The 22628-nt window shown below is 48.8% G+C and overlaps 12 protein-coding genes across 12 annotated transcripts; 4 read left to right on the top strand and 8 right to left on the bottom strand.

The window, feature by feature from the left end:
* Positions 1–718: 718 nt before the first annotated feature.
* LTR64_000107 (uncharacterized protein) lies at positions 719–2260 on the top strand (the record flags this gene model as incomplete). Its single annotated transcript, XM_064894493.1, is given in 2 exon segments — positions 719–2089; positions 2102–2260. 2 exon segments carry the CDS (start codon positions 719–721, stop codon positions 2258–2260), a joined length of 1530 nt encoding a protein of 509 aa, XP_064757180.1.
* Positions 2261–3035: 775 nt separating this feature from the next.
* LTR64_000108 (uncharacterized protein) lies at positions 3036–4158 on the top strand (the record flags this gene model as incomplete). The annotated part of the gene is made up of 3 exons (XM_064894494.1): positions 3036–3201; positions 3363–3838; positions 3970–4158. 3 exons carry the CDS (start codon positions 3036–3038, stop codon positions 4156–4158), a joined length of 831 nt encoding a protein of 276 aa, XP_064757181.1.
* Positions 4159–4622: 464 nt separating this feature from the next.
* LTR64_000109 (uncharacterized protein) lies at positions 4623–5611 on the bottom strand (the record flags this gene model as incomplete). Its single annotated transcript, XM_064894495.1, has 2 exons — positions 4623–4694; positions 4763–5611. 2 exons carry the CDS (start codon positions 5609–5611, stop codon positions 4623–4625), a joined length of 921 nt encoding a protein of 306 aa, XP_064757182.1.
* Positions 5612–7328: 1717 nt separating this feature from the next.
* Positions 7329–8810, top strand: LTR64_000110 (uncharacterized protein; the record flags this gene model as incomplete). Its single annotated transcript, XM_064894496.1, has 1 exon — positions 7329–8810. The coding sequence occupies one exon, from the start codon at positions 7329–7331 to the stop codon at positions 8808–8810; it is 1482 nt and encodes a 493-aa protein (XP_064757183.1).
* Positions 8811–10307: 1497 nt separating this feature from the next.
* On the bottom strand, positions 10308–11042 carry LTR64_000111 (uncharacterized protein; the record flags this gene model as incomplete). The annotated part of the gene is made up of 1 exon (XM_064894497.1): positions 10308–11042. The coding sequence occupies one exon, from the start codon at positions 11040–11042 to the stop codon at positions 10308–10310; it is 735 nt and encodes a 244-aa protein (XP_064757184.1).
* Positions 11043–11507: 465 nt separating this feature from the next.
* On the bottom strand, positions 11508–12464 carry RRP42 (Exosome complex component rrp42; the record flags this gene model as incomplete). The annotated part of the gene is given in 2 exon segments (XM_064894498.1): positions 11508–12283; positions 12296–12464. 2 exon segments carry the CDS (start codon positions 12462–12464, stop codon positions 11508–11510), a joined length of 945 nt encoding a protein of 314 aa, XP_064757185.1.
* Positions 12465–13003: 539 nt separating this feature from the next.
* Positions 13004–13315, bottom strand: LTR64_000113 (uncharacterized protein; the record flags this gene model as incomplete). Its single annotated transcript, XM_064894499.1, has 1 exon — positions 13004–13315. The coding sequence occupies one exon, from the start codon at positions 13313–13315 to the stop codon at positions 13004–13006; it is 312 nt and encodes a 103-aa protein (XP_064757186.1).
* Positions 13316–13809: 494 nt separating this feature from the next.
* Positions 13810–14157, bottom strand: LTR64_000114 (uncharacterized protein; the record flags this gene model as incomplete). Its single annotated transcript, XM_064894500.1, has 1 exon — positions 13810–14157. The coding sequence occupies one exon, from the start codon at positions 14155–14157 to the stop codon at positions 13810–13812; it is 348 nt and encodes a 115-aa protein (XP_064757187.1).
* Positions 14158–15287: 1130 nt separating this feature from the next.
* On the top strand, positions 15288–15814 carry LTR64_000115 (uncharacterized protein; the record flags this gene model as incomplete). Its single annotated transcript, XM_064894501.1, has 2 exons — positions 15288–15317; positions 15374–15814. The coding sequence occupies 2 exons, from the start codon at positions 15288–15290 to the stop codon at positions 15812–15814; spliced, it is 471 nt and encodes a 156-aa protein (XP_064757188.1).
* Positions 15815–17511: 1697 nt separating this feature from the next.
* LTR64_000116 (uncharacterized protein) lies at positions 17512–17862 on the bottom strand (the record flags this gene model as incomplete). The annotated part of the gene is made up of 1 exon (XM_064894502.1): positions 17512–17862. One exon carries the CDS (start codon positions 17860–17862, stop codon positions 17512–17514), a length of 351 nt encoding a protein of 116 aa, XP_064757189.1.
* A 266-nt stretch (positions 17863–18128) lies between these two features.
* On the bottom strand, positions 18129–19929 carry LTR64_000117 (uncharacterized protein; the record flags this gene model as incomplete). Its single annotated transcript, XM_064894503.1, has 2 exons — positions 18129–19715; positions 19810–19929. The coding sequence occupies 2 exons, from the start codon at positions 19927–19929 to the stop codon at positions 18129–18131; spliced, it is 1707 nt and encodes a 568-aa protein (XP_064757190.1).
* A 921-nt stretch (positions 19930–20850) lies between these two features.
* Positions 20851–21750, bottom strand: CYC1 (iso-1-cytochrome c; the record flags this gene model as incomplete). Its single annotated transcript, XM_064894504.1, has 4 exons — positions 20851–20878; positions 20926–21020; positions 21072–21262; positions 21723–21750. 4 exons carry the CDS (start codon positions 21748–21750, stop codon positions 20851–20853), a joined length of 342 nt encoding a protein of 113 aa, XP_064757191.1.
* Between the last annotated feature and the right edge of the window lie 878 nt (positions 21751–22628).

Below are 22628 nucleotides of genomic sequence, written 5' to 3' on the forward strand. Positions count from 1 at the left end.
ACTTAACATGGCCGTCATTGGACCTATACAAGGATTCGTCTCTTGCTTGTCAGGATGGCGTACTCGGAGTCGCGATACTGTTTGTAGGCGAACAGGCTGCACCGCCGTCGAGACACCTTTTGGAGGCATATAGATGGATAGGGTTCAGGTCGATGTGGTAGGTCGTGATCGCTACTCAAGCTCGGAGTAGAGGTTACGGTCTGCGCGTCTTGTGTGTGTATATGAAGATTCAAGATTGCCCTTGATACTCGACTTTCTACACAGACTAAGGCTTGCTGTGAGAAAAGATTGGAAGCACAGAGTAATACGAATTACTAGTACACGATGATCTGAATCACACCTTCTTCCTGTTCCTGCTCCTGCAAATTGTCCGAGAGCCTCGTCGGCCGGCTTAACCCCGGCAAATCAAGTCTCGATGTGGCAATTGCCTCATCAAATCGAGTAGATATGTGCCTCGTACCTTCCTTCTGATTTATGCTTGTTTCTCTGTTTCAAAGGCCTCACATTGATTTGTAGCAGGATGGCAAGATCTCAAACAGCAACAGCAGCAGTATGGACCTGCTCGTCGTGCCTTAGAGCTCAGGCTCGCCGGCGAGCACTTTTGGCTCAAAGAGCACAGTGGCGGACCTTCTCGGCTGCTACTAGCAAGTGTGAAGAGCAGAAGGAGAAGGATAGCAAAGATGAAAAGCAAGGAGCAATGTCTAGAAGGCTTGCAGACATGGCTGAGGAGACCATGGACACTGGTTCCAAGTCGGACAGGAAATTGATGTCCGATGCTGGTTTTTCTGAAGGACTAAAGAAGCAGCTGGAGGAGAGGATAGCACAGACTGCGTTCCAGGCACAGAATCAACAGGCTTTAAGCCAAGCTACCATGCCATCTTCTGCGGGCAAAGGTACGAGGGATCAAGCAGCAGCGAAAGCATGGACTGGCACGGAGACTTTGGAAGATGCTGCACTACGTATGCTTGATGATAGTCACAAACGACTCCGTATGCCTTCGAGGAAGCCGACCTTGGGTAGTGGTGTCAACTTAAAGCCGAGACCGAAACAGAAGCTTTCTGCAGCCGATCGATTAGCCAATGCACGAGACAAGACTTCAATATACACTATGCAGCAGGAGGGCATGAGTGAAGAAGAGCGTGAACGATTCAAGAAGGAGATGAAGGACAAGTTTCAGCCTGGTGCAAGGCCTATGCCAACCACTTTACAAGGTCTTAGCTCACTCGCGAACGAACGCATCGAAGACGCCATCGCAAGAGGTCAATTCAAGAACATTCCTCGTGGGAAAGGCGTGAATATAGAAAGAGATTACAATGCGAACAGCCCTTTCATACAGACGACAGAATACTTTATGAACAAGATGATCCAGAGGCAGGAAATCGTTCCGCCATGGATCGAGAAGCAGCAGGAGCTCATGAAGCTGGTCAACACGTTCAGATCGAGGCTGAGAAACGATTGGAGGAGGCACGCTGCAAGAACTATCTCTAGCAAAGGAGGCACACTAGACGAGCAGATACGAAGAGCCAAAGCATTTGCGCTAGCTGAAGAGAAGTACAACCCGAGACCTAGTACTAGAACAGAGACGATGAGTGCTATCGGTTCTGATGGTGTTTTGACAAGTATAACTGTCGAGGAAAAGATCGCCGCTGGAGTCGCTCCAGAGCCTGCACAAGATCCTGTCGAGATCACTATCACGGAAACAGCTCCATCACAAGATGCTCAAGGCAACCTTGTCGAAGGCGCATCAGAGAAACTGGCCGAGGATACTATCGTGGTCTCGCAGACGCCTGCCGATACCCAGCAACCTGCCCCATCAGAACCTGGTACGCCAATCGATGCACCTCAGGCCGCAGACAGAATCCTGCCAATGGCATATCCTTTTCGCGACGAGAACTGGGAACGAAACGAGAACTCTTACCATAAACTAGCTGTCGAAGAAATTAACAGCTTAGCCAGAAACTACAACCTTATGGCCCCGAAGATGGCACAGAAACCATATCATAATCTCCAGAGGGAACTCAATCGCTGCTATGCTGATGTTGCACCATTACTGGCGGATGAGATTCTGAATCGAAGTCGCAAGGGTCCTGTACGTGTTCAGGTGACAATGCACAAAGAAGGTAGTGTCATGGAACGATTTCAGGGTACAGGTCACATCGCTAAGATAAGAGATGAGCCTGAGGCTCGTGGTTATGGCTTCAAAGAGTTTTGGAAGGATTTGTTTGGGAAAGATGAAGGCAAAAAGAGACAGGTTGCATGAGGTATACTTATTAATGACTTTCTACAAATCAGTCTTCGTTCCCTACTAAACAAATCGCACATCCCGACCTTACGGCTAGGCTATTCCAATTCCCTGTCTCAGAAGGCTGCGATGCAGCTGATTTATCTACTGCCTACTGGCTTCTATCCAGGAGCGACCCGTAATTTCCGCAAAGAGAGCTACAATGTCACGACATTGGTGTTGAGTTACCCGAAATTTAACAACCGTGTGATTTGATGTCCTATGTTCGAGCCAGCACGGACAAATCTCCGACCTGGCAACAGGATACCATTCTGTTCTCGACATCGAGATGCTGCCTCTAGCCAGTATCGACCACCTAAAAGTCGACAACCACGCCAATGCGAACGCCGTTGATTACTTGCTGCAACTGTTGGAGAGGCTCACCTGCGGCCTCTTCGATACGCTATCACTACTCTCCACCCCTGCTCCCAGTCAGGCATCATCGAAATAACACAGCTGGGACTTCGTGCGGGATCTGCCCCGAAGTATGCTCGTCGGATCGGCAATACCTGAGCTCATGCCTCACGAGCAGTGGAGTAGGACGTCGCCACTCAGTCAAAACCATATGATAGCTACCCTTAGTCAGGCCAAGAAGAAGCAATAGACTTCTTGGTGGCAGGCTATAGTAGACGAGGACGTTCAGCGGTGGCCGCTGCTCACTGTACACTATGTAGCGAAGCTCGTCAGTACAGAGATCGAGGCTAAGTATCCTGGCAATGTGGACAATCCTGACGCCAGGACTATTGCCAACCACATGTCGAAGCAAAACAAGACGACTATGATTACGGTGGCTAACTGGAACCGCTACGAGATCACATTCGAGGGTGAACCTGGTGCCGCGAAAGAAGTTGTTGTGCAAATAGCTAAGCAAGTGCTTACAGCCAGCCCTGATTTCCTGTCCTTCGAGATATCGCCGTTCAGTCAGTACAGCCAGTTCGTACCCTGGATCTCGAATTGCACGACGGTAGCATCTCCAAAGGCCTCACTATCGCGGCAGATGAGCTCGACATACAATTCAGGACCACGTCTCGGAATACATACACTGGACCACACTATTGGTCCAAGACTGAATACACTATAGTACGCGCCGCTCTTCGTACTTTCGCAACCTCGACACTGTCATTCTTCAGAGGATCAGGACGTGGTGTGAACAACGTGATGTACCAGGTGTGGGACGCTGTACGAGCCAATATTCCAGTCAGCATTGATCAACTCGAGTACCAGCTGTTGAAGTTTTATCCAAAAAGCCAAGGATTGAAAGGCAAGTCGTCGGCGACCCCTTGGGTCATGCCCGAGCTGATCAACGGTTTCGAGAAACATATTCCCGCTGCCGGTCACAACATTTGTGATGAGCTTGACATCGATATTAACAAGAGATCAAATCCTTTCCTCCCAGCCGAGGACCAGGTCATCTTTCTCGTTGCTACTCAATACGTCCAGGGCATACATTATGGTCGATGGTCTCGAATTGCTATCGCCAGCAAAGTCGCGTGGCATCTGGCTGGCGCCACGCTGAATGCGTTCCGATTGCGTTCGGCCAACCTAGCCAAGTCGGCGGTATCGAACGTTCCCTAAAAAATCTGCAGGAGCACCTGAGACGCATACATCCCGACCTGGTCTATGCTGTCGCTGCAGCAGTTCCAGCTTTTGATCGTGGGACATGAGACACAAGCCTAGCTAAGGCGCAGTCGCTGTTGCGTCAATACAAGAAGCAATACAAGGACGAATACCTGGTGGCTATCTCAGAGACCGCTGCTGGAGAGGACACGGCAAAGAAGTCCAGCGTGGAGAAGAAGTCCAAGGCAAAGAAAGAGAAGGAGGGTGTAGCAAGCGTGGACGAGTATGATATCCGCAATGGCAACGACAGTGGCTCCTAGGTAACGAGGGATGCAAGTATGAGTTGGAGATTCATAGTGCTTGGAAAGGACAGCATGACCCTGTCGTGGTGTAGTGATAGTCAGAATCATTTGTTCCCTCAATGATAAATTGCCCTCGCAGAATAATTCTACACGCATTGCACAGCCTTCAATAACCCCTTCCAAGCTTCGATTGTACCTCAAAAAAGTTGAGCAGGGCTGCATAAGAGGGAGGACGCAGCGAAAACTTCATCATGAACATCCAGCTGCACTCGCCGCAGGAGAGACTATTGAAGCGTCGATAGCGCCTCCCGATCACAACCCATGGCGGATTCAGAGGCAGGTAAGTCGACGAGGCGTCAGCCCCACGTGACAGCTTGGTAGAAGTACTACAACTTCCAAGCAGCACATACTTATCTCCTTCACCAACCCGCTGAACCACGAAGTGTCGGTGACTAGTAGGCCCTTCTTTGTATACTAGGACTTTACTCGCTGCGTGTCCTTGCAACGAAGGACTTTCGCATGGAAGGCGACAAGCGAGGTGTTTTTGCAACTGCCTAGCCAGATAAGCTTGTGATGTGCAGTTGTGTCCTTCACACGAGAGCTCGAGGTTGATACGACTCACAAGCCCCTTGATCAGCATACCCTCCGCTGGTTCCGATCTCGATTTCAACTCGAGACATTCGAAGAGGCCCAATGCCAACTCAAATTTATCGTACACTGTGTTGTATCCCTTATCTGACAACAGCGTAGCGAACAGTTCTTCCGCCGAAGTCTTATAGTTGATATGAGCCTTCAAGCTGTCGGAGGATATGGAGATAGCAAGGAGTGCGAACACTCGATCACGAACATCAGTGCATTGCAAGCGACCATATCTGTTCAGCAGCTGCGGAAGCGAATTTAACATGTGATCACCAGCTTCGCCATTGCGATCGTATTTTGTGACGCAAACCCAATGGAAAGTCTTCTCCTTCCCGAAAATGTCATGAATCGTTTTATTGTTCCTGCGGTTCATGCCAAAGTCATCGTACGCAAAGTGCACAAATTCTTGCATAATTGCCAGAGGTAGAGTTTGGTTGGCGTGCATCAGGATTGATTGACTTGCGAGAAGTGCTTCGGGGACAATCCAGAGCCTCGACCAGTACTCGAGAGCGCAAAATTGCGAGAAGTGGTCTTTCAGCATCATAGTCGCAATCTTCTCGCTTTCCGTGCTTGGTGCCCACATAGTGTCGCGCAACCGTGCTATCGGAATGTATCCGGGATAAGCACGCAGCGGTTTCGTTTGAGTCGAAGAGCCCTGATCATCGCCGTCATTGAGAAAGTGGAAGAGCTTTGTCACATTCGAATCTGCACAGCCTAGCCATGTGATGACAGTGTGGGCTGAAGAATAGATACTAGGCATTGCTCTGACTTGCTGCGAGCGCTCTTCGTCGTTCGCTTGATCAATACAGACCGCATCGATCCAAATCGTCATGTCTGGCCACAAGATTCTTGCATGTGACAGAAATTCGAATAGGTTCCGGCGAATTTTGAAAGCACTGCCGTTTACCTCGATGGTGTAAGACGGATCGTCTGTGCCCCAGACATACGACAGAGCACGGTAAGATTGACTAGTTTCGACTATCGATAAAGAACATCGTATAGAGTCCTCCTTCGGAGAAGGGATCAATTGGAGAAGCCGAATCTGCCCTTTTCTGATAGGCAATGTTGTATATCTGAACTCTGTTGTGTGAGCATTATGCTGCCTCATATCGAACAGTTAACAGCTCGTCCACGTAACTCAATTGTTCCAACGATTGTAGCTCTTATCGTGCTCTGAAAGATTGAAAGGCTGTATCAAAATCTGCATGCTCGTCCTGGATCTCATGACAAGCAGCTCGAGGCCACTTGTATGTACCAAGGTCGCTGGACTCTGAGCTTGTGCGACACAGCGGCTGGCCATCAACCCCTTGGCCAGGTTCACAGGCCGATATGTGACTATTTCGGCGAGGGAGGCTGAGCACGCGCCTTGAGCGCGAATATATGGAGGCAGCCATAACAAGGTACTTCTGCATCGTCGTCTCTGTCGAGATGAAACGAGCTGTAACATGTTTAAATTGGTGATCTGCAGTGAAGCGGTTAATTTGGCCAGAGTAGTATGGCGCTTCGCGACGCGGCTAATCCGCAGAGATCTTGTTCCACGAAATACCAGCTGTGCAACGCATGCTGCAATCGCCACGTCAGGATTTTGTATCAACCTCCATAGGCAGCAGAACATGAAGATCGTGAAATCAGGTACTGAAGACAAGTGCCTAGTCATGAACATTTTCCGTCAGTCGTTAAGCATATAAGAATGTGTCGTGAACTGCTTAAGCGAGGACGAATGTTGGCCGCTGGCCACCATGAGTGGCGCTGCCGAATATCTCCATGCCTGACTTGATCTTGATCGACGCTATGCCTACCCGTCCCTGCCACTCAGCGGAGGTCCAATAGGTTCGAAAGCAAGTAAGAGCGAGCGGCACTGCTGACCACTCCAGTACGCCGCCATTAAGAAAAACGTATGGAAAACTTGAGCCACAATCACTCGGCAATCTATCATGGTCTTGTCTGCGATAGCCTGCCGGCTTTCATTCATCGAGTCGTCGCACTAGCATGGTGGGGGACACGAGCCATCTGGCCCTTTGGGGTCTGATTTAGGCCAAATTTGGGGAGTCCTTGCCCCTGCCCAGGTGCCAAGCATTAAACGGAACTTGAACCTATAGACCATCTCGTCATCGTTGCTTCGCATGCTCTTTGTGAAATCTTCTTTATATAAGCAGAGGAAGCAAGGCGCAGACGTGCAGCTTCCTGGATGGCTAAGAAAGCTAGCACCTTTTCCAAAGCGGCACGAGAGCAAGTCCCTGCTTATCCAGACCAGTAGAGTTCGAGGCAGTGGTATAACTTTGATTGGCGCTTTCGTGTTGCGCTTATCCACAGCCATTAGTGGCGCAGTGCCCAGCCGAATCTTACAAGACCTCAAACTTGATCTCCACGTTTGCCATCTTTGCAAAAGTGCCAGGACTTTGCTTGGATCCGCGTGTACACGCCTTGCAGGCATGACTCGACGCGACATGCTGGAATTCTAGGGCCGACATCATAAGAGCCTCATGACGGTCGCGACCGCTTTTGCTAGGACAACTTTCTGATCAATTTTGACCTTGCTGGAGGCACAAATGCCAGACGGGTTGGAGGGGCTGGAGCTGTGGTCAACCATCAAAAATGACAGATTCTGGAGCATTGGTGAGGAAGACCTTGTTCAACAAATATACGCTGCATTCAAGTTGGAGACAAACCGGCTTCGACATGCTTGTGCTATTGAACGTAGCACTCCACCAGTGTTGAATGGAAGCTTGCCGCGCACACCATCAGAGATATTGTTCGACAACGAAAATTACGACGAGGTCAACAGGACGTATGTTGGCATTCTTGCGTTGAGATGGATATGGAACAACGACTACGAAAGGTTTACTAAAGGACAGGTCGAGTCGCTGAAATTGACACGGAAGTCTTTTCAATGGCTTCGCAGCTATTTCAAGGATATATTGCGAACGCCGATGGATCTTCTCTCGATTGTGCTGGCGCTGGTCGTGAATGATCTAGGCAAAGACCCTTCCCTGGTCGACGACCATTACGGGCTCACAAAAAGGCCCTTGTACGGTAAGAATCACGATGTCGTTTTGCTTGAAGCCGCGCGAGAGGGAATGGTTCCGTCACTGAGATACCTTGACAAAGCCCACCACACGGATATCATGCTTGGTTTAGAGCTCGGTTCAGAACTTAATGCTGCCCAATTAGCACAGGCTGAAAACGTTCCCGTCAACCTAGAAGGCTTGCTAGCTATGGAAGGCCATGAGCGTGCATTCAACCTGAAATTTATCGAACAAATCCTGGACGTAGCTGGTGCTGCTGGTCACATCTATGCAGATGGAGTCAAAACCTTGATTGAACCAGTCTTTCAAGCCTTCAAAACGGTTCACGAGGTATCGCTATGCATAATACGAAAAGATTGCACATTGCGGGAAGGGTACGACCAAGTCCTTTCTAAAAGAGCCGCATTGCTGCACAGGGAGGGCTTCACGCTTTTATCAGTGGCTAATGAGGGTCAAAGAGCACTGCTGCGGCTGCTTACTATGGGTAGAGCAGCCACGTTGGCACAGGCGAAACTCTTCGAAGCCGCTTTCAACACCCTCGCGGACCCCTACAAGGATCTATTGATAAAGGGCCTCAATGTCGACGCAATCGATGACAACGAGACTGCTGTAATTCCATACTACATGCCGGCGATGATCGCGGAGACCATTCGAGGCACCCGAGGATCGGGGAAGGAGCAAGAAGCATTGATGGCATTGATGCGGTATCTATCAAGAACACTTGATTACGATGGCACAGAGATATCAGATTTGCAGACATCTCCTTCGCCTTTGCGGGAAAGTTCAGCTACATGGCCTCTACCACGTCTATCGCTGAAAGCCCCTACCAACACAGACTTTGAGCACAGACAACGCAGAGAAGGTCGCGTAATAGAGCGGAACATGAGCAGAGCACGAGAGACGATCAGTAGTCCGCAATTCAAGGAGAATCCAAGCGTCCTCGACAGTTTGCCCCCACCTGAGGGGCATCTTCTATCACGACGTCGGACGAGCTATTCGGGTTGAAGCATCTCGCTAAGCGATGAGGCAAGACTTACACAGGATCAAATCCTCTCGCGTAGAAGATACCCTGTTGTCTGCATGCATTTCTTCTGGACACAAGAGCTGATCTTGTCCATAGAGGTTGTCAGGACTTTGACCATGAGCTAAAGCTGCATACAAAACTCGAAGCTGCTGACTGCGTCGCCTTACATCTCTACGAGAAGATCTTCTTGGTGATGGACCAAAGATTCACGGCACATTCGTGCAGAAACCTTGTGGTTCTTGCATGGGTCAATACCTTCCTGCAAATGTCTAGCTTCTGGCTAGAGACGGCCTTAGCAAATCACGAAACACAGAGTGGTCACGGAAACAGACGTCTCGAAGCTCCATCTTCAAAAAGGCCGTGCATTGTGGTCACACATGCATGGATCATACCTTCCTCCTCTACTACCGGATACGAAGCAAACACGACCTGAGTTAAAAGTGTGGCTTTTGTGAACAGAAACTGATACCCATCATTATGGTCTGTTCCACAGCCTTCGGAACACCAGATCAATGGTCGTAATGAGAACAAGCAACCTCCCAGAACACAAGACCACAGTGTCCAGAACGTGACTCGAAATCCATGGAAGAAAGGGCAAGGCAAGCACACTCCACAGTTGTGCAGATCATTTGACAAGGAGAGCAAAAGAGGTCATGTGGAGCTGACTCGATCACCAATGAAACCGCGCTATCGAAATGAACGACCTTGAACTATTCACTAGCGCGACAAAAAGTCCTGACATATTTCACTCCAGCACGAAACTTCCTGCACCGCCGGGATGCAAAGGGAAGTGGTGCAGAACCAGGCGCTGACTTTGCAGAATACATCTGCGGCTTCTGGATCGAGGCAACACAGCAGAGTCAGCTCGGTGGTAAGACTTTGCCATTCCGGTGTGGGTTCTTTCAGCACGCGATGAAAACGCCGCTGCGGCTTGAACTATGATTGGTCGACGAGAGGCCGACCATGTACAGAAAAGTTAGCCTGGGACGTAGCACATTGACACTCAGCATGATGTAGCTGATTTGATATTGCGCTGTCTCTGCTGGACAGACGCACCGTCATAGGCATTAATATCAACAATTGACAGACGGAAAGCTGCATCAATAGGCGGACAATTCACACGCCAGCTTTTTAGAAGAAAGGCCATCATTCCTGCCTGAGGCAACAGACACTGAATAAAAGTAGTTGCGAGCCTGATATAATCCCAGCTACGTGTATTCTGTAGAAGGGCAACGCAGTGACGCAGTTGCATATGTCAAAGTCGAAATCCTGACAGCACCCTACTATTCCTCATCCCGTCCTATTGCACTACCAAACTACCATCGAACTACCATTACCATGACCAGTCTCGGGATTCTAACAACGAACGGAAAATTACCAGCTTACCTATCGCAGAAGATACATGCTTCCTGCTTTTGCTTCGTTCTCCAACATCTCACGCACACTCTAATTCACCCTCGTTCCACGTGTGATCAGTGCTAAGTCTTCTTCCACTGCATTGGTTCTGGCGCCTGTCCCCGCCCTCGCCCTTGTCCTTGTCCTTGTGCTTGTGTGTGGCCTTTTGTCTGTCCCTCTTCCTGTCCTTGACTTTGTGCCTGACCGCGTCCCTGATCTTGTGTCTGGCCTTGTGCTTGTGCTTGTGCTTGTGCTTGTGCTTGTCCCCTTCCTCGTCCCGCGCCTTCACTCTGACGCTGAGCCTGCGACCGTTGCTGCGCAAGTCCAGTCCCAACCCTCTCATTTGGTTGAAACCACTTCTGCACCGCTTTACTCACTCCACTCTCGCCCTCGACCTGATATCCCCACCTTTCCACGTGCTGAACTCCATCACGCGTTAAGTCAGTTGTATACGAGTATTCTGACCGCTGAACGATGTCGCCTGTTGCACTTACGCAGCCCGCAAGAGGAACGTGCTGAGCCACAGTTTTGACAATGGCACTGGGTTGTTGTACGGTGACAATCTTTTGCTGTGGTTGGGTTACATTTTTGTTCCACTTGCTGATGTGAGTGTTGTTGTTGGCATTCCTGCTGCTGTTATTCTCACTATTGTTGTTGATGTTGTTGTTCGGACGAGGTGGAGGTGGAAGTTCTTCCTCCGAAGCAGAATCGCCAGGGTTCTGGCGGGTCGGTGCGGCTTTAGGGTCACCAGGAGTGTAGCTTGGGTGAGCGGGTCGTTTTAGTGGGCGAGAAGTGGTTGAGGATGGGTTGTGCGACATTCTCCCTGATTTGTCGCTGCAGTGATGGTGTGAAGTAAGTTCTGCGTCGAGTGATCTTGTGTTGTAGACGTGGACAGGTAGCCAAAGGGGTTGATATATCTAGACTCACGAAGACTGCTTGTGTCCTTGCTTCGAGGAAGAAAAATGGTCCAGTGCCCACTAAAGACGTCCGTACCCGGTTGTATTTGTCGTGCCAGTCATCGAGACTACCTCTGCTGTTGTTGCACACCATACCCTCTGACAAATCCTATTTCAGCTGTCTGCCTTTGCCGGCGCTTTGCCGTGCCGAAATAACAAGAACAGATCCTGTCGCACCACCTTGTACCACTCTTCATGTACCATATACAGCGGCCGACTGCTCAGGCGGAGCTTAGAGCGCAGCTCCCTCGTTCCTATGTGTCGCTTCGAGTTCGAAGCAAACAAACTGTTATCGGCATCAAACCGGAAGCGAGCATGCATGATTCTTCAACCAGCCTGAATCACGAAGGCTTCCAAACTTCCAATGACCTCTTTCCCAACACTACCCAGAACATCTTTCACGACTCTCATGTAGGTCCCTCTCTTCACACCACCAACCTTCGGTCTCCAAACGCCAGGCACGATATCCCACTCATTTACCCCATCACTCCTTGCCACGCCCCTGAAGGTGTCTCTCGCACTTGTCTCCAGCATTCGTACAGCCAGGACCCTGACTTCATCCGAGCTCTCAGCTTGCAACCTCGTGATACTAACAGCAAAGACACCGTCGGCTACTGAAAGTTCCGTCCCACTGGGATCGAACAGAACATTGTCACCAGCAACCATAACTAAAAGGGTCACTGGTGGAACACCACCTGCCAAACTCCTGGTTTTGCCTGGTTTAGTGTAGAGGTGTACACTTGCCTCCCAATCGTCGTCAGCCAATGGATCCTCTTCCCCTTCGCTCTTCAACCTTGGGATGCGGGTATTACGTAGCGCAAGGTGGATGGCCATGCTGAGCAATGGCAGAGGGTACGAGCCAGCTGCTGAGCCTTCTGGTGGAGAGATTAGCACAACGTCGATGTGCAGGCGCCAGTGCCATCGGGAATTTATCACAAGCGTATCCTGTAGACTTCCCGAACCTGAGCTGACATTGTTACCTGTACTCGTGGTACTAGATGCAGGCGCAACCAGAACTTCCCTTAACATCTCTTCCAAGAAGACCAAGTTCGCGTCATCGTCTCGTAAGCCAGGTAACGTGAGACTGAGACTGACCCAGCTGCCTTTACTCATACCTCTCATTCTCCTGCTCTCTTTCTCGTCTCCTGTACCAGTCATATCCACATCCTTTCCGGACCTTTCACCAGCCATTGAGCTTGGCACACTCACAGTTCTCTCTACTTCGGCACGTACTCCCACGACAGCCTCCCGACCATCTGCGAACCCAACGTGGGCGCTGCCCATAGTGTTGGGGAGGACATCTGTTTCAGCGCTGAAAGGACGAAAGTCTGTTGCCAAACGAGCATCTGGTCGGATTGGAGGGTCTGAAGAGAGGGAGGAGTGAAGGTAAGCGAGTTCAGCAGGCGACAACAGATCTGTCGTGCTATTTGCAGGCATGCTCGGTACCACAGGCGGAATAAGGAACGTAGGTGGGTGGACTGAAAAGAGTGTTGTCCGCTGCTTAAGATGTGGTTAAGACAGCTCTTGAGTGGTGATTACTTGGTTGTTGAACAAGCTTCAGAGTGTATGACTTCGAACCGACATACGAACTACTGTAAGAAGGAGCGACTGAGTGGTATGGTAATCGAAGAACACAGATTTCATACTAGATTGTAGAGTGAAGGTGCGCTCGCTTGAATTGATGGCCTGAACATTTTGTTTGCGACTGCGTCATGCTTGGGAGTTGCCGTTGAGGCCTAAACTTCCAGGCATCACATTCAACCAGCTCTTCTCTCTGAGGCTATCTAGAAAGGAGCATCTTTATCCTCCGATATCACCTCCCTCTATTGACTCTCAATCTGGTCCTCCCTTTCTCTAAGCACGTTCAAAGGTTTCCAGTTCTCATCATCCCTAATATCGATCTCGCCTAGAATCAGAAAGTGACCTGTTTCAACCTCAAACTTCCATTCATATGCCACACCACGAAATCTCATGTTGCTAATCATGATCCTCCAGCTCTGACAAACCTTGACAAGAGCAGAGAAGGCTACGTCTCGGTTGTTCCATGCTGATGCATCCATGCGCCCAGCTTGATGGTAGACGTGGTAGAAGATGGCTTGCAGAATCTCGCTTGGGAGATCTTGAATATTTGCCATGCCACTATCATACAAGAGTGCTAAAGCCTGGTCAATTCTGCACGCAGTAAGGTCTCTTCAGTTGATACATACATTCGGGTGGTCAAAAGCCTAGCCACTGATAGATTTTCATATACGTATGTAGTCATGGTTGCTTGCATTCAATGACGGAATTGACGTAGAAATATTCACATGTAAGCTGGTTCAGTATTCAGTTCTCCTGAACCCTCTCTGTCAACTTCCTTTTACAAAACCCCTGGATGTATACGTGAACTTTAATGCTGTGTACGATTCAGACAATATCACCATATCGACAACATCGTACAGGATGAGTATATCGGGTAGACGTGTTTCCACGACGACGTAAACAAAACATAAAACACAGAATATGACTGATCCCAACCCCATCGCAAAAATCCAGAATCTTGATGCGTGTGTTCTTTGCATGAAACGCAAGATGGCAGCGAACAATAGCCCTCTAGCTGTCCACTTCCTGGCGTGATCATGCCAACATTTCAATACTCCTCAAATACCACAACTATGAACTCCCATGAGATTGCAAGCACGGTAGCGTCTGAGCGAGGATGCGACGCTTCCGGAGCTCTAAACTTGAAATGAAAATCCTCGCCATCGAATTTCCGCCAACAATCCATCCCGCTGTTACGCTTTTTGCCAAATTGTGTATCAAGAACAATCTGTTGCCATCGTCTACAAACTTTGTAGAGCTTCTCGTCAATGGCATACTGCTCAAGCTGAGGGGACCATGAACGTTCAAATGTTACATTGTCCTGTTTCTCGTCAACGTAGGTCTGCCCAAAGGTTTTTGAGAGAATGTCAGGCGGCAGGTGATGGATTGTGGCCATATTTGGCGAGCGTACTGCTTGTATCATGTTGGTGTCGATACTATCGGGGTACACTGTAGCTGTGGATTGACGTACTCACAATCTGGAGATGTGCCGATTTCCAAGATGTTGCTCATGACTGGAAGGTAGGGACGAAGTACAGTGGAAGATTTTCAACTATCAAGGCTCGAAAGCCCACTCAGTGCTTGCCTTGAGCAATCACTATTGTACTGTCAGGCCGACGTCAACGATATGATTGCGCATATGCGTCGACCACAAAGAGTGTAGAGCAAACCTCACTTGGTCAATCAAGCATGTCGAGCAGCTCAGTCTACTGCCACACGGCCCTGCACATCGCACAGCTGACTTGAATTTCGTGCTCTTGAGGACAATCCTTGATCCTGTAACACATCATAAAACCTCGGACACATATCATGTCTTTTGCTCTGAGAAGCAAGACGCTATATCCTCAAATCAGCACTTCAAGCTGAACTCGCTTTGTTCTTAAGGCGGCCCGAACCGACTGGTAGACGACCATGTCAAACAGTCATGGTCCGAAGTGGAAGACTCGAAGACGTAGGAGAAAAGACTTTTTCTGCTAATGGTCGAACATTCTGAGTGCCCATGGAGGTTGGCATAGCTACCACTTTTAGAGATAAAAGGACGTGAAGAAATTCTGCAGATGGTTCAGTGCTGAGCCATGGAAGCTGTGTACACCTGAGTCTAGATATAAATATGTCACATCGCAACTTGATTTGTCTTTGAGTGCTGTGCTGCTTAAAGAGCTACCATAAGTCAATGTGCATAGCAATTCGCGTTCGTAAGACCAGTACTTTAGTATGGTCTACGCAAATTGTAAGCTGTGTCAGGGCACCATTGAGGCCGCTTTCAGCAGTCCGAATGCTCGTTGACCGCAACGACGGTATCGTGGCAGCTTACTAACCGTAACAACCAAGAATCCGTGACAGTTGTTTATGGTGGAGTTAGTGTACACGTCGACGTCACTGGCACGGCACGCGTCTCCTTCCCAGTATCTACCAGTATGACGTCTCGCGATAGCGAACCTCTCCGGTCTCGACCACAGCTCTTCCTTCACACTTTTCAATCATCATCCAACCACACTACTCGATTATTGACAATACGCATATACAATGTCTTCACTCACAACAAACCAGACAAGAGTACGTTTGCCTCCACAGTGGTGCAGGAAGCAGCATAGCTAACCACGGTTGTCCAGCTCCTTTACATCGGTCTCGCAGCCGCTGCTGTCGGAGTCGTCGCCTACACAGTTTGGGGAACAGATGCCGCCAAATCCCTCCCATCTAGCACGTCCACGAGCAGCAAGGGTACAACTTCATCCGGCTACAAAGCTCCAAAGCCACAATCCGCTGCCTATACACCAAGCGGCGATGCCCAAACATGGTCTGTAGAGGACATGAAGAAGTTTTTGAGCTCTCGCAATATGGGAGTTGGCCACAACCCATCTAGGGAAGAGCTTCTCGCCATGGTTGAATCAAAGCTCCACGAGCCTACGAGCACAGGTTTCGATGATCCAACTGAATGGTCAGCGGAGGAGATGAGACAATGGCTCAAGGACAACAAGATGGACCCTGGCCCTCATGCCACGAGAATGGAGCTGTTGGCTATGGTGGAGAGCAAGATGCATGAGCCGAAATGAAGAGCACTAGTTATCTAAGTTAATTTCCAATTGAAACTGGGCGTCTTCTGGTACACAGGTTGGATGGAAAGTATTTGATCTTGCTCAAGGTCCCAAGTTGCTCATTCGGGTCAATTGCTACCTCGCTTTCCTCGAAATATTGACTCCGGATAGTCATTGGACGCTGTGGTAAGTATGCATGGCTAGCATCCAACCAGGCAGTTATCGCAATTACAAAATATTAAGATATTGGTTATTCTGCGATCAATCCTGAGCTCAGGATCCCTGATCTCCTTCTGATTCAACCTCGAGATACCTATTGTTACCCTGTATTCCTGCAACAAAGACATTGCTGGTATTGCTATCTCTCCTGCTTGGATGCCTCCAGTCAAGCTTCTCCTGAATGAGTGGTCTCCATAGCTTAAACATGTATCGTTCGCCGCCTATATTACTCGTTTCCACAAAATCGTAGCCAGAGCTCGTGTTCCTGAGGCGGTAGGTAGTATTCAAGGATTTCAACATGTGCGGACCAAAGAATTCGATATCTTCAAGGATGGTCTTCCAAGCGTTGCAGACTTTGATCAACCTGGTGAACTCTTCTTCTCTTGCTCTCCAGTGCAGGTTTGTGGAGCTGAGGAAGATTCGGTGGAAGACGATTTCGAGGACCTCGACAGGGGGATCTTAGATACGTCCCACACCACATTGTTCCTGCCAGGATTCGCTTGGTAAAGCTCTTGAGAGCTCTCGGGAATACTTACAGGTAGCTTAATGGAAGTGTGCTAGAAGATGAACGACTTTCGCGGGTATGGATAAGGTTGAGAGAAGAGAAGCATTGCAAATCAAGGCTCAAAGTACACAGTTTTGTTGAAGTCGGGCTTCAGAATACTTTCACTCTCAGATCAGCCCTCAAAACCTGACGTGTGATTTTCAAACCCACTCATCCAAATCCTCGTTCCTGCCTGTGAAGAGACAGTCACAACCCAAGACTCTCTAACTCCGAACTATCAGTACTTCTGACCATCGAATCATTACCGCTCTCTGCGTCGACGTGCGCAATGTCTTCTCTATTCTGATTCTCCCGAGCCCAACACCTCCCCCTCCTCATGAACAAGAAACACTGTGAACCATTCCTAGACTCCACAAGCCGATAACAGTAACCAGGACTCCAAGCAAACGGATCCTCAAACTCAACGTTTCCGATAACATTTCTCCAAGTATCGCACATATTGGCCAGCTGGGTGAATTGCCGGATCTTTTTCGTCGACGAGTGTGCTATAGATGTGTCTTCGTCGTAGATAAGGAAAAGCTGTCGAAAGATGTTCTCGAGGATCTCGTTTGGGAGGTCTTGAATCCTGGCCATGGCCTGCTGATTCCATTAGATGTATGATTTCGAGTCTGACCGTATCTATGGGTACGCACGGATTAGTCTTGTCTGTGCTTGAAAGGCAGTCAATTGTGGTTGTCAACAAACAGGATAGAGGTAAAGAAAAAGCAGTGGAAGTGAGATTTCCTCAATCCGAATACTCCATTGTGGGCAGACAAGCACGTCTGATAAGAATGCTTTCACTTTCAGCTCTTCAGCCAGGCTCGCAACTCAAAAAAAAAAAAAAAAAAAACGCAAGTCTAAGTTGACACCGATACCTTGCAAGCGCTATTTCAACTACTATTCCTCGCGCTCTCGCATCCGTCCCCATCTAGCCAATACCACATCGGGTCGCTCACCAAGTCGTCTCTTCGTCCTCCTCTGCTTCGTTTCTGAGAACATGGTACCGCTTCTTCGGCACATCATCGAAGTAGTAGTGGTCATTGTCTCTGTGGAATAGTCTGTAGCAAGAACCACGAAACGGGATATACCGAAGCTCGAATTCAATTTGCATAATGGTAGTCTTCCAGATTTCGCAGGTATTGACCAGGTCCTCAAACTGGCGGTCTTGTTCGACCCTCGGGCACATTGTCTGTGCAATCCAGAAAGGTACTTCTGGCGGCACTGGCTCCTCTTCGATCATGAGAAAGAGCTGAAGGAAGATGTTTTCGAGAAGCCCGAACGGTAGGTCTTTGATATGCGCCATGGTCGTATTCCTGGGTTTATTAGCTGGATGTTGGGTCAAGATGTCAGTATGAGGGGGGAACATACAAAAGGCTTGACCCAGCACTTAGACTTGGTCAATGTCCTGGGAACAAAGGTGCGATAATTGTCTCAATCTTTGGTGGAAGAGACAGGAGCACGACCGCAAAGGTGATTCGCGACAACGGGACGTTCATCTCCTGCGAAAAATGTTTGCACCAAGCCTTAGTGACATCCTCACTTCGTCCAAGTTTTCGCTCAGTAGTGTGATCACTTATCCTCAATACCAATTCCCTCTAGCCCACCTACCAATTTCGTTTTACCAGCCTTGGCTCCATACACCATCTCCATCAACTTACTCTTCTGCTTGTCCCTCACATCTTTGAGATAATCATACGTCCCTTCCAGACCGCGTATCTGCTGCTCGACCACACTAGCATTATCTATCGAGACTGAATCGTTCCGCCTAACAAGTGGGCTGACCAGCTTTCGTCTTAAAGTCTCAAGATTGACTTTCAGCGTCTGCAGTCGACCGTGGTGCTCCATAATCAGGTGTTTGTTGCTGACTGTCCTCGATCGCACACTCGATAATAATTGCTTGTTCTTCTCATACTTTCGGAGTGCAGCGGCATTGGCCCCAATCAATCGTGTCCAAAGTGAAGAGAGCATATCAGTTTCGAGTTGTTCTTGTGTGTCTGTTTCTCGGACCACTGTTCGTTGCAAGTTGAGAAACTGTCGATCGATAGTCTCGAAGAGTGCAAATAGTGCTGTGGAATGTGTTAGTTCACTATTGATAGCTTCTTCGAGTACGTTCAAAAACTCGTTGAAAGTTCTGGTCATCATCGATCTTGTTCTTTGTGGCGAGCTTGCACCGAAAATGTCAGTAAGCAGTTTGCCTATTGCTGTCGGTCCACCTGGTCCCTCGAGCAACCCACCACGATTTAGCAGGCCGTGCACACGATCAAAGATGACTCCAGATATTGCTGTTCCTCCGGGGCCATTCAAACCCGCCAGTTCCCTCTTCGCCCAATCCATAACTAGCAGAATACCATCGACATCTGAGTCAACGTCGGCGAAGAAACGTGTCAACTCCAGTCCTAATGTCTTGAGTGTGTCTGAAAGCTCATCCAAACTGCGCACAATCAATGGTGCTGATGTCATATTCGCAGCTCGTACTGACTCGCCAAGATCCCAGACTGCCACGCTTGTCTCTTGTAGCGCAATGATCTGGCCATATCCGTTCTCTGAATAGAAGATTAGTGGTTCGAATGACTTGGCCATGGTTGATAATTTGACTAAATCAGGTACCGGTGGTGGGACAGGAGGTACAAGAATGACCCTGATCATCGATAATGAGAGTAGTCCGATAAGAATAGAGAATATTGTCGAGGATTTTGTCTTTGTCGCCGAATCGATCTTGCTCTTGATGAAATTCATGAAAGGCACGAATGGCTCTCTATGTTGTACTTCGGCGCGCATAGCGAATCTGATGTAGTTATTCTCGTTATCCTTCTGTGGCTTCTTGTCGAATGCTCTCAGCATATCTTCTGGTGGTTCTTCTGGTTCTGGCGAACGTCCTTTGAGAGGTGAATCTGTGCCAGGTGGAAGAGGTATGTTCGCGGCTATTGTTACATCATTATCTTGCTCACATGCATCCTGGTATTCTGGACTTGTGTGCCTCGATCGAGAGGGACTCGTGGACGGTCTTAGGTGAGGCATTCTCGAATATGGGTCTTGTCTGAACCATGAACTTGCATTCGACAACCTAGCTTGTGCTCTGAAGCCTGGAGGACTCCATGGCGCATGGCTGGCCGAGCCTGCTTCTGAATCGTCTTGCTCCGACCTGAAGCCCGAGTGCTGCAAACCGTCAGACAAGTGTCAGCCTCTTGATCTCTCCTCTGCACTCCCGAGCTGTTCTTCCTTGAATGTTGAGATTGTCGGAGTAGCTTACCTGTGAAGGAATGCCAAACATAGGCGAACGTTTCTCTTGTGCCTCAAAGTCCTCTAGAGATGCAGCCAAGGAAGCATCGTCAGGAAAAGGCTCATCGTGGTGAGGCATCATTGCAGCCATTATGCATAAGATCCTGCTCAACTGCTGGTTTCAAGATGCGATTAGAGGCAAGAACATGAACAGAAATAGGAAAGTGGGGAGGCTGGTCTTGTAGACGTGGCCAACGTGCAGAAGAGGACTTGATCGGGCCTCGAGACGGCCACCTGTATCACGGACAACAGTTTTCGTGTATATGAGGCTCTACGACGAATGCACTGTCATTCGTAGTTCTGATTGAAGAACATCGAGGACACGTCTGGCTCAAGGAGTATGCAAAGGATGTCCCTCATTTGACGCGTACATCCATCCGTCTGTGCAGGAACAGGCTTCTCCAGCCCCTTCCGGTAGTGATGTCTCTCATCAGTAAGTTAGACCCACAGACGTGGTGAGTTGTGAGGACGAGTGGAAAAGATGAGGGCTGGGACAGCGAAGATGCCTGGATTTCTGCGCTAGGGCTTTAGCGTGTTCTTCCAAAGCCAACCATATATCAATTAAGTGCCAAGACTACCATGTCTGCTGCAAGGATCATCTGCTGGTATCTGCTGCAAGAACAGACGCGATTGTATGAGCAGAGACTGATGGGCGTGCAATGAGTTATAGCATGCATGACCAGACTGTACTAGAGATTACTGCAAAGCTGAAACAGATAAAACTGATCGGAGAAGAGGATGAGAATTATGATTGCGCTGACTTTCTTTTCTTCCGCCACCTATATCTGCGCCATCTTGCTGAACTTTATTTACACCCAACCCATGAACCAAAGGGTTCGCTCGCAAGAAATGCTCCAGAAAAGCATTCAAGTCATCAAATCCGTAGCATAGACGTCGAGGCAGTAGAGGAGTAGGAGTACAGGTGAGCAGATGAATGAGCAGATAGTGCTCTCCACGCTGCTTGAGATTTCTAGGATAGAAAGCGAACTCGTAAACAAGATCAGGTGGCTATCTATTTTGAGGTCTCCTCTCGTAGCCAACTGTGAATGTTAGTGACTGCGACAAGAAGTGAGGTGCTTTGACATACGTGATCAAGTCGTTCCTGTCCTTGCCTTTCTTTAGACCACCGAAAGCCATCTTGGTTCCGGGAATGTATTTCTTTGGATTCTCGAGGTATTCGAACTGATAAGGCTGTTAGACATATGTGGTCTCACGAAGTATCTCGAAACTTACGAGAGTGTCCTCCTTCCACTCAATGCCCTTCTGCTTGTTGGCATCTGTGTAGGAGAAGCCTTCTACCTGGCCAGTCTTTCGACCGAAAAGACCGTGTAGGTTAGGACCGATCTTGTTGCCTTCTGACTCGACAACTGAGTGGCACTGTGCGCATCTTGTCTTGAAGAGGTTGGCACCCTTCTTAGCATCACCTGGGAAATAGTCAGTTATTGTTCACCAATTGCTGCATCACAATAAATGTCAATTTGAGCTTCCATCTTTTCCACCACGTAGTCGCATCCTCTGAGTAGGTGTTACGTGGCTACTGAGCTTTCTCGGTGACCGCACTTGCGAGATATTGGTACAACCAATATCAAGTAAGGCGAGTCAGAGCACTCGCCAGGGAATGTGTTGCAGTCCAGCTCTTTGGTGTTCGTTCTAGCAAACAACCCCCACCACTATCCATACGTAGATCTGCGATTCTGATAGATAGGTGACAAGATGTGCCATTCGCGCCAATCCCGGCAGAAGCAATGAAGCAAACAAAGCGTCTTGGGCTGCGCTGCCATCTGCAATAACTTTCTGAAGGCATTTCGTAGGGGATGCGTTATGCGCGTGGTCGAGATGGGAGCTCAAGCTGAATGATATCAGAGATACATGGGTTGTACTTACCATCTGAAAAGGAGTCGTTCTTGCCCATTTTGAGTGTAGAGAATGTCAAAGATCAAGTGAATGACTCTGCGACGCTGAGGATGTAGCTACGAGGTTCGTGTGGTATGATGAATTAAGATGTTGGATGAATTGAATCAACAGATCGAGGCAAAGAAAGAAAAGTTGCTACAGGCACTCTATGACATCGGCAAACTTGACGCTGCAATCGTCGAGCTCCATCGAGCTTCTTCTTCCGGGTCCCTTCGACAACCAATCGTGTCGCTTCTTTTGTCAACGATACGATCTGTTACAGCCCGTTACCAACATGTTACGCAGTTCACACCAACACCATAACCTGGACAGATCGTGATCTCAAGTCGCTAGTTCACTGCGCATTCCGTCACAATGTCTGTGATTGCAACACACGATTGTGGTACATACTACCTCTAATCTACTGCAGACCTAAGGCACTATAACCGGCGATATTGTTGTTGTTGGTATCAAGCAATTCAGGGATTTCTATGTTTGTAATTTTGAATACAATCAGCCACACAAACGCCACATCATGTTGTGGCAAGGTTGCCTTTCGGAATGTTTCGGAGATTCCATCAATTTCAATATGCCTCACGTCCGCTCTTCCTTTATGACTTTCTGATTTGAAAACTGTTTCCTCCTTCTCGCCGTCGAACTCGTGTATTGAATTCTCCTTTATTTTCTATTGTGGCAAGGGCGACCGACGACTTACACACCTGGAAGCTCGAATATATTTCGTCACCATGCACGACCGTTTCGTTATGACGTAACTTAATCGGCTTGACTCACGTGGTTTACTGCAAGACGATCGAGCTTTGGTCTTGCTGTGTCAAGATCGTGGTGTTGGGCGGAGGTGTGGGCGGAAGTGTGGAATGGTACAACATTGATTTTGAG

Source organism: Lithohypha guttulata, assembly GCF_036872675.1.
Source record: "Lithohypha guttulata strain CCFEE 5908 chromosome Unknown scaffold_1, whole genome shotgun sequence".
In the NCBI taxonomy this organism is placed as follows: Eukaryota; Fungi; Ascomycota; class Eurotiomycetes; order Chaetothyriales; family Trichomeriaceae; genus Lithohypha; species Lithohypha guttulata.